We start from the raw sequence: 11,256 nt of genomic DNA on the forward strand, positions 1-11,256 counted from the left end.
AAGCCAACGCTAATAAGAATTCAGTAGGCTTTTATACGTGTAAGTTCTTGTAAGAGGAGAAGGGCATAGCACCAGCTGTGTTAAAGTAAGCAACACAAAAATCATTTAAGTAAACACTTTTGGAGATACATTTGCTTCAGGTGAAACATGCTTTATCAAGCAACTATAACATCTATTAACAGCGTTTTCACCATCTCCTACTCGAAAATGGCACTGATATATATTTTTTTTAATTGTCACAAGACTGCCCTGTGATTGACTTGCCACCAGTTCAGGGTGCACCCCGCCTATTGCCCGAAAACAGCTGGGATAGGCTCCAGCATGCCCGCAACCCTCATGAGGATTAGAAAATGGATGGATGGATGTCATAAGACAGTTAAAAGAATTTACTGTCGAGCTCTGAGCTATCTAGATTCTTTTTACCTAAAGCTGAGCATACCTGTGTCAGTCAAGCCCATGTCAGCCCAGATTTCCAGTTGACTGTCACGGGATGACTGGATGAACATGCTCACCTCTGATAATGATTGTGGACAATGTGAGTTTTCATCCTGAAGTAAGGCACAAATGACAAATGAGGCATGTCTTTGTTTTACCGTTAGTCCACCAAAATCTTCGATTTCATTCAATACAGTTTTGTATTGTGTATGTCATATTTTGTAAAAAATAAAAATGACTCCTTCACGGATTTCATATATCACAGGTTATTTTTGGAACTGGGAAAACTGTGTCAAAAAAATATTTGGGAAGAGGGGACATACTTTTTCACTTCACTGTAAATATACACACAGAGTATGTGACAACGTAATGCCTAGTGTGTCCCTATCAAGCCTATTGTAAAGTCCAACAAGAGCACTCATACAGGTGTGGTCCTCCTGTTGCCGCCATCTTTCACATCTTTCTGGATGTTGTGGACCTGTAAGAAGCCAGAGTCACTCTCAGGACTGTATTGTCTCGCCCCTTTCAAAGGGTCCCTGCGGAAGGTGTAGAGGGATATGTCTCCCACCTGCAAGCTCATCTCCCCGCCAAAACCTCCCCCCCGCTTTAGCCCTCCCAGGGAGGGCTCGGACGACCTGAAGCTGGAACGCGAGCGCCTCCGTCTGCGGTGGTAGCTCGGGATACGCGCATACGGCGAAGAGCAGGCGGTAGATTTGATGAAGTCGCGCCTGACTCGGCCGCGTGTCTCTTTGTTTTTCTCGATGTATATGTTGACGGCGAGGACCCCCACTGATTCTGCCACTATGAAGGACAGGGCTCCAAAGTAGAAGGACCAGCCGTAGTTGTACTGGTTCTTCTTGTCCTCATCTTTCTTGTCGCTGGGATCACCGGCGTTGCTGGAGATGTAAACAATGATACCGATGATGTTGCTCAGGCCTGGAGAGACAGAGGAACAACAAATTACAAAACCTTGCCACAATCTGGATCGGGACATGACTAAAAGTACATAACCTTGCTTGACTGAGGTGCAGGGGTGGATTGGTCATCTGATTTACAGGGCAGATGTCCAGTGGGCTGGCGTATTCTGTCCGATGCGGTGCTATTTAATTACAATTTTTTTCTATTTTACCCCAAGAGACTGGCCCACCGTTAATCCATTTACAATATAGAAACCAAGCAACATCAGCAGCAAAGCTACATGGTAACCAGGAGTCATGCAAAATTGGTCTAATTTTCATTCCGTTTTTTTGGTCAGTCCGGCCCTGCCGAGGGGATGGTTGGGTCATGTTATGAAAGACATCCGATGTAAAAACTGTGCCGAATAAAACATACAAGCAACTGAAAGTCGAAACTACTTTCACAATGGGTCTGGTTAATATGACTTTTTTTTTTTAATGTGTGTGCCATTTTTAACATAACTGTTGGAAGAGAATGATAAATTAGGAAAAAAAAAAAATTGGAGATGACTGAAGGTTTCCTCGTGTGTGTCATTACCTGCAGCCACAAAGAGAATACCAGCACTGAGCAGGATGTTGTTCCTCCTGCTGTAGATGCGTCCGACGCCAACGCACAGGCCGCCCAGCATCAGCAGGATGGTGCTGAGGATGGGGAAGAGGCTGGAGGCTCGCACGATACCTGCCGACGTGACATGGTGAGGAAAAAAAAAAAAAAGGAACGTTCCTAATTGAAAGTGCCGTGTGAGTGACTCATAGTCAATACCATTTATATTCGGTGGGGACAACAAAAGTTGCAGAATTAGTCATTTGCTTTGAGTCATTTCGGTGCTTTTAGCCGATGATTGTCAATGTTGACTCAAGGTGGTTAGACAGGATTTTTTTGGGGGATAACTCAAGAAAATGAATTCCATCAATATATCTGGGATGTCATTAGTATCTTAGTATTACAATGATTTGACCATTTTCCTTTTATTATATAGGACGCGTTTACATTCAAACATTAGTGACTGTCAATACTAAAAATAATTCCAAGAATATTTAAACAAACATATGCATAAAGAGAAATTCAGTAAGGCAATCCGCGTGTCAACCATGATGCAATGTACTGTAGCCAAAGGAGATGCAGTACTCAAAGAAATGTATCTATATTTTTCGGTACTGTTTCGATTGATTAACTTGACATGAATCAACATGATAGGAAAATCTTGCTTGGGAGCATTCGGCTGCAAACCAGATGTAAGCTGAAAAATGATGTGGATCACCAGTTTTTGTCTGGGTGCCTTTTTTTTTTTTAAACCATATTTACATTTAATTGCGTGTCACATAGGTGACGTGATTTGAGGAAGGCCAATTAGTCACGAGCACAGCCATTGTCATCTCTTTTGAGCCAATTAGTGTCATGACACCGAGATTTAAAGGGGGCCGGATGGCAACGTCATGACTCATGAAGCACCCTTGCGACGAAGCCATCGGCAGCTCTTGACAAAGGCGAGAGGACGAAGATTTGAAGTGTGTGAAGATGACGTCCAACGCACTCACGTAGGATGTACTCCGAGCTGTCTGTGTCGTAGTCATTATCCTCCGGGAAGTGATTGATCCGAAAACAGCTTCCTTTGTGGATACCTGCATGAGGCAATGACAAACCGTGAAAATATTGTGTCGATTGTAAGATGGAATGCAAGCAATAAATTCGCTTTTCCTCTGTTTAACCTCTCGCACACCTGCCCACATTTTAAGAACAGCCAACTCAGGATCTGCGTTTCCGAAAGTTGTGGAGCCCTCAGGCGCCTTCTCTTCAAAGTCTTTGCATACAAAAAAAAAAAAATTTTCTCCACTTTTAACAGAATATGGGAGCATTATTAATATTCAATACTTGACTTTCAGTTCGATGTCACATGGATGACCCATAATTCTGCCTTTTTGCATCACCTCAATGATGGCTATCGACACATGGGTTGACTCTTATTTATCTTCCTTACTTGCTTTCTAAAAAGTTGAGGGTCATTATCCACCTACACTGTAAAACGCTGTCCTAATAGTTCTTGTGAGCACCTCACAGTTCATCGGGCTACCTGTGTCACTTCTTCAATACGAGACCAATAAGCATCTTCTATTGACAGCCATACAACCTCATGCCAAATCGCTGCTCACACCATGTTTGACGCAACGATGTGATATGCTTTGGATCGGGAGCAGTTGGGTTCCGATTCTAGAATTGTCTTTTCCCATCTGACAAGTTGATCTCGGTTTCAAAGAACATGATTCCAGACCAAGCGGGGACTTTTCTGGAGAAATTTGACTTTCGTTACTTTGAACCAGTTGTTTGCACCATGTAGTAAACTCTTTGTATTTGCATTCAAATTTGTAGGTTTAGGAGAGTGGTAAGTATTTTTTTTACTAATTATTACGTTTTTTTTCCCTCCACTATGGAAAGGATTCTGCTGTCACCCACTTTAGTTGCATTTTGTGTCTCACTAATGTTTTCTGTATGGTTATGAAAATACCAAAACAGTTCATTTGATCAAACTATGTTTCTGCTCTCTCGCTGACATCATATTGGTGGGACCTCATATTGCTGGCTTCTGTTTAACAGCTGCCAAACTCCTCAAAACTCAAGGTGTGACATCGGCTCCACACTTTTAACGGCTTATTTTTTTCTGAATATATTTCCCAAATGCTAAATGTTCACATTGACTTTCAGCATCAGTTCTCCATCTTTGGAAGACATGCTCACCAGTATCACTTCCAAATATTGTTCTGTTCTTTCTTTTGTTTACCAAACAGCCGCGTTGGACAGATGTCACTGTGTTAGATTTAAAACATACTTGGATAGATGAGTACATGCACATTTATAAAAGCTTTAATTTTTGGGGGATAATTGTATTTTTCTCCCACCTGAGCCCTCCGAAAAGGTCCAGCAAACAGCAAAGAATGCCCAGCGATAGTCACAATAAAACAGGGAAAGAAAGAAAGAAATCGAGATGGATGCGGCACAATGGAAAACACGGAGTTAATAATAACATTGGGATGGTGGAAGAAAAGGGTAAGGAGGAGGATCTCGGGGTTTGTCTCCCTTGAGGCAAGCCCATCTTTTATTAGTCAGCATAACGTCACCGTGGCAACAACCTCCCCACGGCAAACCAGAATCAGATTTCTTGCTCGACCTCTCACAGGATTTCTTTGACATCTTAACTAATGGGTTGTGTGCACGCACACACACACACGCACACACGCGCGTGCGCACACACACACACACACACACACACACACACACACTGGCTTATATTAATTTCCTGCAGACACCATGACCACAGCCACAACTTGCCTTGCCGTAAAAGAGGAAAGTATCCACAATGAACACTATCTGTGTGGACACCTCATTAGGTACACTTGCACACTGTAATTATAACCAATACACAAGAAATTAGGAATGAAAATGTTGTGACTGGCTGGGACTGTGTTTTGCGTTTGGTCCTTGATGCTGTCAGTCGCTACGGTCCTTTTTGTTGTCACCTTTATTTTGTCAAAGAGGATTTGGCATGGCCTGATGTCTCTGAGTATTTAAGCTCAAGTTGTCTCAGTGACATGTCAGAATGTCAAGCTTTCTTCCATGCCTTCCGCATTAAGCCCTGTTCTCAGTTATTACTTTGCATTTTTGTAACTTCCGTGTACTGTCTCCTCTTGGGTCCAAATTCTGTTCCTTATGTCACAGAAAATCCATTGAATAATTGTTATCAAGCAGAAAATTGAGTTTTCCTCCCATCGCCAAACAAAATTCCGATGAAGTTGGGACATTGTGTTAACCATTAATAAAAAGAGAATACAATGATTTGCAAATCGTGTTCAACCGATATTTAACTTAATACACTACAAATACAAGCTATTCAAACTGATAAACATGATTGTTTTTAGCATATCATCATGAACTTCGAATTTTAGGGCTGCAACACATTCCAAAAAAAGCTTTGACAGGTAGCAAAAAAAAAAAACACTTAGAAAGTTGAGGAATGCTCATCAAACACCTGTTTGGAACATCCCACAGGTGAACAGTTGGGCGCCATGATTGGGAATAAAAGGAGCTTCCTTGAATTGCGCAGTCATTCACAAGCAAAGATGGGGCGAGGCTCACCTCTGTGTGAACAACTGCGTGAGAAAATAGTCGAAAAGTTTCAGGACAGTTTTCCTCAATGTACAATTGCAAGGAATTTAGGGATTTCATCATCTATGGTCCATAATATCATCAAAAGGTTCTGAGCATCTGGAGAAATCACTGCATGTAAGCGGCCAGGCCGGAAACCAACATTGAATGCCGATGAACTTTGATCCCTAAGGCATCAAAAACCGACATCAATGTGTCAAGGATATCACCACATGGACTCGGAAACACTTTGTAAAACCACTGTCAGTGAATACAGTTCAGTGCTAACTCCATAAATGCAACTTCAAACTCGACTACGCAAAGCAGAAGCTATTTATCAACAGCACCCAGATACGCCGCCGGCTTCTCTGGGCTTAAGCTCATCCAAGATGGACTGATGCAAAGTGGAAATGTGTTCCGTGAAAAGTGTTCGGACCAAAATATATGGGGGTTATTATGCCTCCTGGTAGGCAAAAAGAGGCTTCTGCTTTCAACCCAGTCTGAATAAATGTTTGCAGTTGCAACACTCTGCGCTCTCACATCATGATCATCCTCCTCCTTCATAAAGATGTGTTTGCCACATGGGGGCAAGCCTTATTGCTTCGACATGAGTAGCCAGCGTGCCCTCAGACTCGGGCTTTATTTATCTACTTCATTCGCCCCAACTCAATACAATTAACTGTAACAGTACAAGCCATCCTTTCTTTACCCCCGTCATAGATTAGAAAGAAATGAATAAAATTAAAGATTTGGTACATGACATGGGCAAATTCTAGCTACTGTCCATCCCTTTGTATAAGACAACAAATGAAGCATAAATATTCGTGGCAGGTTGTCTGCTAGTCTGTATTCGTCAAAACGAAGTTTATCATGATTGCACGGTTGTTTGAGGTAACCACATCCACTCAGTAGCATCGAAGCTTCTGTTTTCATGTCTCTGTAGCTGTGATCAGCGTGTGTTTGTGTGGATATGAGACACCTCTTCAAAGATGGGAGCTAGTAAACATACGCCAAAAAAAAAAAAAAGTCAGACAGATGCTTTAAGTGTGGCGTGCTCTCCGAAGTGCTGCCACTTAAATTTCGCTCAGCGCAAGGAAGCATGAGAGAGGAAATGCCTCTTTGAATTTGAAAATGGGTCTACATTTTTCATCCAATTCCAGTAAGAGTGGAAGCCAAATACAAAGCAACTGCATGCAATTACCAAATGGTGTCCCTCATTTTGTCATGTATTTGAAAAACACAAACAAGTATGTCTTTTTTTAGTTATGAAACATAATCAATAATAGCTGTTGTAAGGAAGTTTACTTGGATCTGAAATTTGCTTTGGATCTGAAAGCCGTAAGATTATCATATGATGTCACCATGGTAACTTCTGCTCACCCACATAATTGGTTTATAATATTAGCGGACCAGCCAAGACACCATATTTACCGATGTCCATTTTTATCCATCACAGCGACTTAAAAAAAAAAAGATAAATATAATGTTCGATTTGATCATTATATTATTCAGTATCATTATATAGGATGAACTGACCAATATTATGGCCATATTTGCAAGTCCAATAAAAGCACTGTTGCAAATCTACCTTTTTCCAATGAAAATATTTGCTTTTGACTGACACAGCCAGATAGGCATTAATTTAACATGCTCATTAGTGTGGTGTATAGAACGGTAATTCTGATGATAACTTTGGTTCTCATGCAACTAATTGACGTCAGCAAAACATTAGTCAAAGCTGTCATAATGACGAGGACGAAAATAACGACACCAAATTACTCGCCTTTATTTTGGCATCTCTAACATCCCCAAAATGACGTGGCTTGTCACCTATAACGTTTTACTGTATTTGATTGAACTCCGATTCAACCTAAAGCAAATACTTTACATGGAAGGAGTTAGCAAGTAACCACATCGCATATTTAAGGCCAGATACTAGTTGAATACTGTACTCATTGAATGGACTGTAGCAAGTGTGCTTTGTGCGCAACAAGCAAGATCCAGTGCACGCACATCCCGCCCATGTCGCACACAATCTCGTCGCTCCGTGCACAAAAAGTTGTTGGTGTTTTTTTTTTTGTTTATTTTTTACCTTCTATACAGCAGATCCTCCACAGTCCAGAGTGCGTCAGGTCGCCTTTGACTTTCTTGCTCTGCGCGTGGCTTTCGTCCGTGCTGGCGTTGGTGGCGTTGCAGATGTACGCCCGAGAGTAGAGCCAGTAGTCAGTGCCGATGGCGATGCTCATGAGGCTGAATGCGGCGAAGGCGCCCGCGACGGCCAGGAGAGTCTGGAGCCCGCGGTCACACCACGCCATGGCCGCGCATCATGCGTGTAAATAGCGTTCAACAAAAGTCCGCCACCATCGTCACCACTTGGTCTCCCATCGAGTCAGGTGTCAACTTTGTGCTCCTTGTCCATCCAAACTTCAGTAAGATGACCAGGGTAGGCTGAGCAGGACCATCCTTCCTTCAAATTTGAATTTGGCTGGACCTTCCTAATGGCTTATCCAGGTGGAACACTGGAATAACCCATCAAAAAACCTCAGAACACCACAGCTGCCTTGTTTGGAAGTGCAAGACACAGAATCCAGACCCACCTAGACGTCAGTGAGATGCAGCCAATAGGAGAAGAGCTGAGCAGAAGAAGAGAAAAAAAAGTCACCCTACAACAGGGGTCGCCAACGTGGTGCCCGCGGGCACCAGGTAGCCCGTGAGGACCACACCAATAGCCCGCCAGTGCTATGATTGGGATTTGCTCGTACAAATTATGATTTCAAAATGCAAACACAGGCAGTGTTGTGAGACATCTTTCAGGTGATCACAGCCTGAAAATTAAAATCATTAAGTATTAGAAATATCACATTCTAATATTATTAAATGTAATTTGTACAAATGTTATTTCAGACGTGTATCACTTTGGTAGCCCTTCACACAATCAGGACATATGATGTAGCTCTCACTCTCAAAAAGGTTGGTGACCCCTGCCCTACAACATTTTCAACATGTAGACATGCCTGATAAAAAAAAAATGACAAAAGGGAAGAAAAATGACATCTTAAGAGAAAATTTGATTCATGACTGAGACCCTGCTGCTTTAAGCTGGGTGAAATATTTCTTTTCCGAAAAAAAAGGAAGACTCAATTTCATATTTGACACGTGATTTTTTTTCTTTTTTAATGGACTACTTGTCGGGCTGACTCGCTTTAGCTGGCTTGCTTGTGCCTTTTTCTTTTTCATGTTTTGTTTTTTGCTTTTCCTTGCTGATAAAATGAAGGCAAAGATATCCTGCCGGGTTAGAGTCTGAGAAGCAACTGTCGCAACAGGGGACTCCATCAGGTCACTCCAGGGTGTGAATCCCTCCCTGTACCTTTTCAAAATGGAAAAATTGTGTCTTTTAGTCGACTGGTGGACTGAAATATTTGATCATGAGTGAAGGAAAGGAGCGAGGTAAGGATTAGGAAAAACGAGTGCCTGATAAAGCCTTTGGAGATGTATGAGAGGCAGGACATGCAAAAAACTGCATTTGCATGTTGTCCAAAGAGCAATCCCATGTAGAGAATTTTTTTTGAATAAAAACGTCAGCACTTAAATCCTCTTCAAATGTGAGAGCGGGTAAGAAGATTAAATGAGAAGGTATACTAATGTGGAAGGCACAAGATGCCAGAGTTAATCATGCTGGTGCAAATAAAATCTTATAATTTAGTCGCATTGTATGTCATCATGTAAATGGGCAAAGGAAAATGAAAGTTTGAATTTCCTGGTGGGCGTCCAATGGATCAACTACATGTGTCTTTGGCTCTGGTAGACAGAGGCGGAGCTACATGGTGGCCGTTCAAGTGAACTCTTTGGTGTAGATCAGGGGTGTCAAACTCATTTTTGTCACGGGCTGCATTGTAGTTAGGGTTTCCCTTGGAGGGCCGTTATAAATTTTGGGACACCATATAAATGTTTCATCACCTCCACATATTACATACACAGAACACAACAAATGGATGAATAACTAGTTTTAAAATCAGAAGTCAAGAATAATGACTGTTATTGTGGCTTATATATGACAATTTGAAATTTTGGTTTTGACTTTAGCAAGCATCAAGGAACTTGACATGCTTGATTTGCTTTCGCGGGCCACATAAAATGATATGGCGGGCCAGATCTGGCCCCGGGCCTTGACTTTGACACCTGTGGTGTAGATTAAATAGTTTTGCCTTACTGCCATTTCCACACGTTTGCATTTCACTCCATACATTCAGATTGATGATCCATCTATCAACCTTGATACTGGGAAGCTAAATCAAACATCCTTTAATCGCAATCCTGTGTGACTGGAGGACAGTAGGTAGACAATCCTCAAAAATATGCAGCAAAGTACCTTCTGTAGGGTTATAATCCCCCCCACCCCGCCAGATGGGTGTGCTCTTGTTTGATAGTTGAGAATGTTAAAAATGGCCTGAAGGTTTGCTAAAGGTTTTACGAGGCCAATGGGTTATCCTTGGTAACTGTTTATTTCGATTCCAATGATTTATTGTGTGTGTGTTTGGGGGGGAGGGGAGGATGAGGGGGGGAGGAGTTATTTCTAGATCCAAACATATCATCTCGGAAAGGGATTTAGTTTGATCAGAGGAATTTAATGTATTTCTATTTTCATCTTGAACTAGCTTTAACACCTCGATCCTGAAAAAGGTTAGCAAGCAGCCTTGCTATGCGGTTGGACTTAAGGGAACACGGTGTGTCGTCTCACAGCTTCCATCTTGCCAAGGATTAAACCGATATGACTCTGCTAGGTCTAAAAAGGACACGGCCATCCTCTAGTATACTTTGGAAGTTGCATCACTTGAGGCACTCAGTGGTAATCTGGCGACAAATTTGGTTCAGTACGCTACCCCCGTATGTCATTTTTGTTTCCAGTGTAATTGTTGGCCTCTAAATATTCAACCCAAACCATCTTTTCTATCCTTTTATTCTGGTCTGGTGACAATCATCCGGTTGCGGTCGCCATCACTGTGTACATTGCTTTACTCTTCGTTATTGAAATAATTGTTGAATTAGATGATGTCACACTATCTCTCCGGGACAAATAAAGGTTATCTTATCTTATCTGCATGAATAAGAGACATTAGCTCTCAAAGCAAGGCAAAGTTTATTTGTAGAGCACATCATTAACCATGACTTGTGCATGAGCAGAGCCGTATTGTAGTCTATTCTCTTCGTGACAGGAAGCCGGTGCAGAGACCTGAGCAGTGAGCTAATATGCTCATATTTCCTGGTTCTAATCAGGATGTATTGCATCTCAGTTGGAGAGCCCAGTGAGCAGTAACCAACCAGATGAAAGCAAATGCATGGGTTCGTTTCGCTAAGTAAGGTTTAGATACTATTCCTTTGATGTTGGCCATGTTTTTAAGACGGTAAAAATATGCGGATATTATTGATTTAATATGGCTATTAAAATTCCAATGTGTGTCCAATATTACTACCGCTAACCTTCTAGCTTCACTGTTACATTTTAGGAGAGAGTCTCAAGTTGACAGATAAGATAAGATCAGAAAACCTTTATTTGTCTCACAATGGAGAAATTACCAATTTACAGCAGCTAAATTATGAAAGGGAGAAAGTAGAAGACAAAAAGAACACTTTCTCTTCGTTGTTTCTATGAGGCGTGGACGATGATTTCAGCTTTGTCTGAGTTTAGCTCAAGAAAATTGTTTTGCATCCACACACTGATGCATGCTT

The 11,256-nt window shown here is 41.7% G+C and overlaps 1 protein-coding gene across 2 annotated transcripts; it reads right to left on the bottom strand.

Annotated features, from left to right (window-relative positions):
- Positions 1 to 324: 324 nt before the first annotated feature.
- LOC109519757 (voltage-dependent calcium channel gamma-4 subunit) lies at positions 325 to 8,126 on the bottom strand. 2 transcript variants are annotated; one of them, XM_019876473.1, is made up of 5 exons: positions 7,622 to 8,126; positions 2,931 to 3,014; positions 1,930 to 2,070; positions 1,004 to 1,371; positions 325 to 913 (listed from the first exon to the last, which is right to left on the bottom strand). In XM_019876473.1, exons 1-5 carry the CDS (start codon positions 7,842 to 7,844, stop codon positions 854 to 856), a joined length of 876 nt encoding a protein of 291 aa, XP_019732032.1. In that variant the 5' UTR covers positions 7,845 to 8,126; the 3' UTR covers positions 325 to 853. The 2 variants fall into 2 exon arrangements, with proteins under 2 accessions (XP_019732032.1, XP_019732031.1); XM_019876472.1 differs by having other exon boundaries at positions 325 to 1,371.
- Positions 8,127 to 11,256: the final 3,130 nt, after the last annotated feature.

Source organism: Hippocampus comes, unplaced genomic scaffold (assembly GCF_001891065.2).
Source record: "Hippocampus comes isolate QL1 unplaced genomic scaffold, H_comes_QL1_v1.1 scaffold51, whole genome shotgun sequence".
NCBI lineage: Eukaryota > Metazoa > Chordata > Actinopteri > Syngnathiformes > Syngnathidae > Hippocampus > Hippocampus comes.

Coding starts and splice junctions, on each gene's coding strand:
- LOC109519757 (XM_019876472.1), bottom strand. CDS start 7,844: ATGGCGTGGTGTGACCGCGGGCTCCAGACTCTCCTGGCCGTCGCGGGC. Junction 3,015..7,621: donor GAGGATCTGCTGTATAGAAG/GTAAAAAATAAA, acceptor TGCCTCATGCAG/GTATCCACAAAGGAAGCTGT. Junction 2,071..2,930: donor CAGCTCGGAGTACATCCTAC/GTGAGTGCGTTG, acceptor TCACGTCGGCAG/GTATCGTGCGAGCCTCCAGC.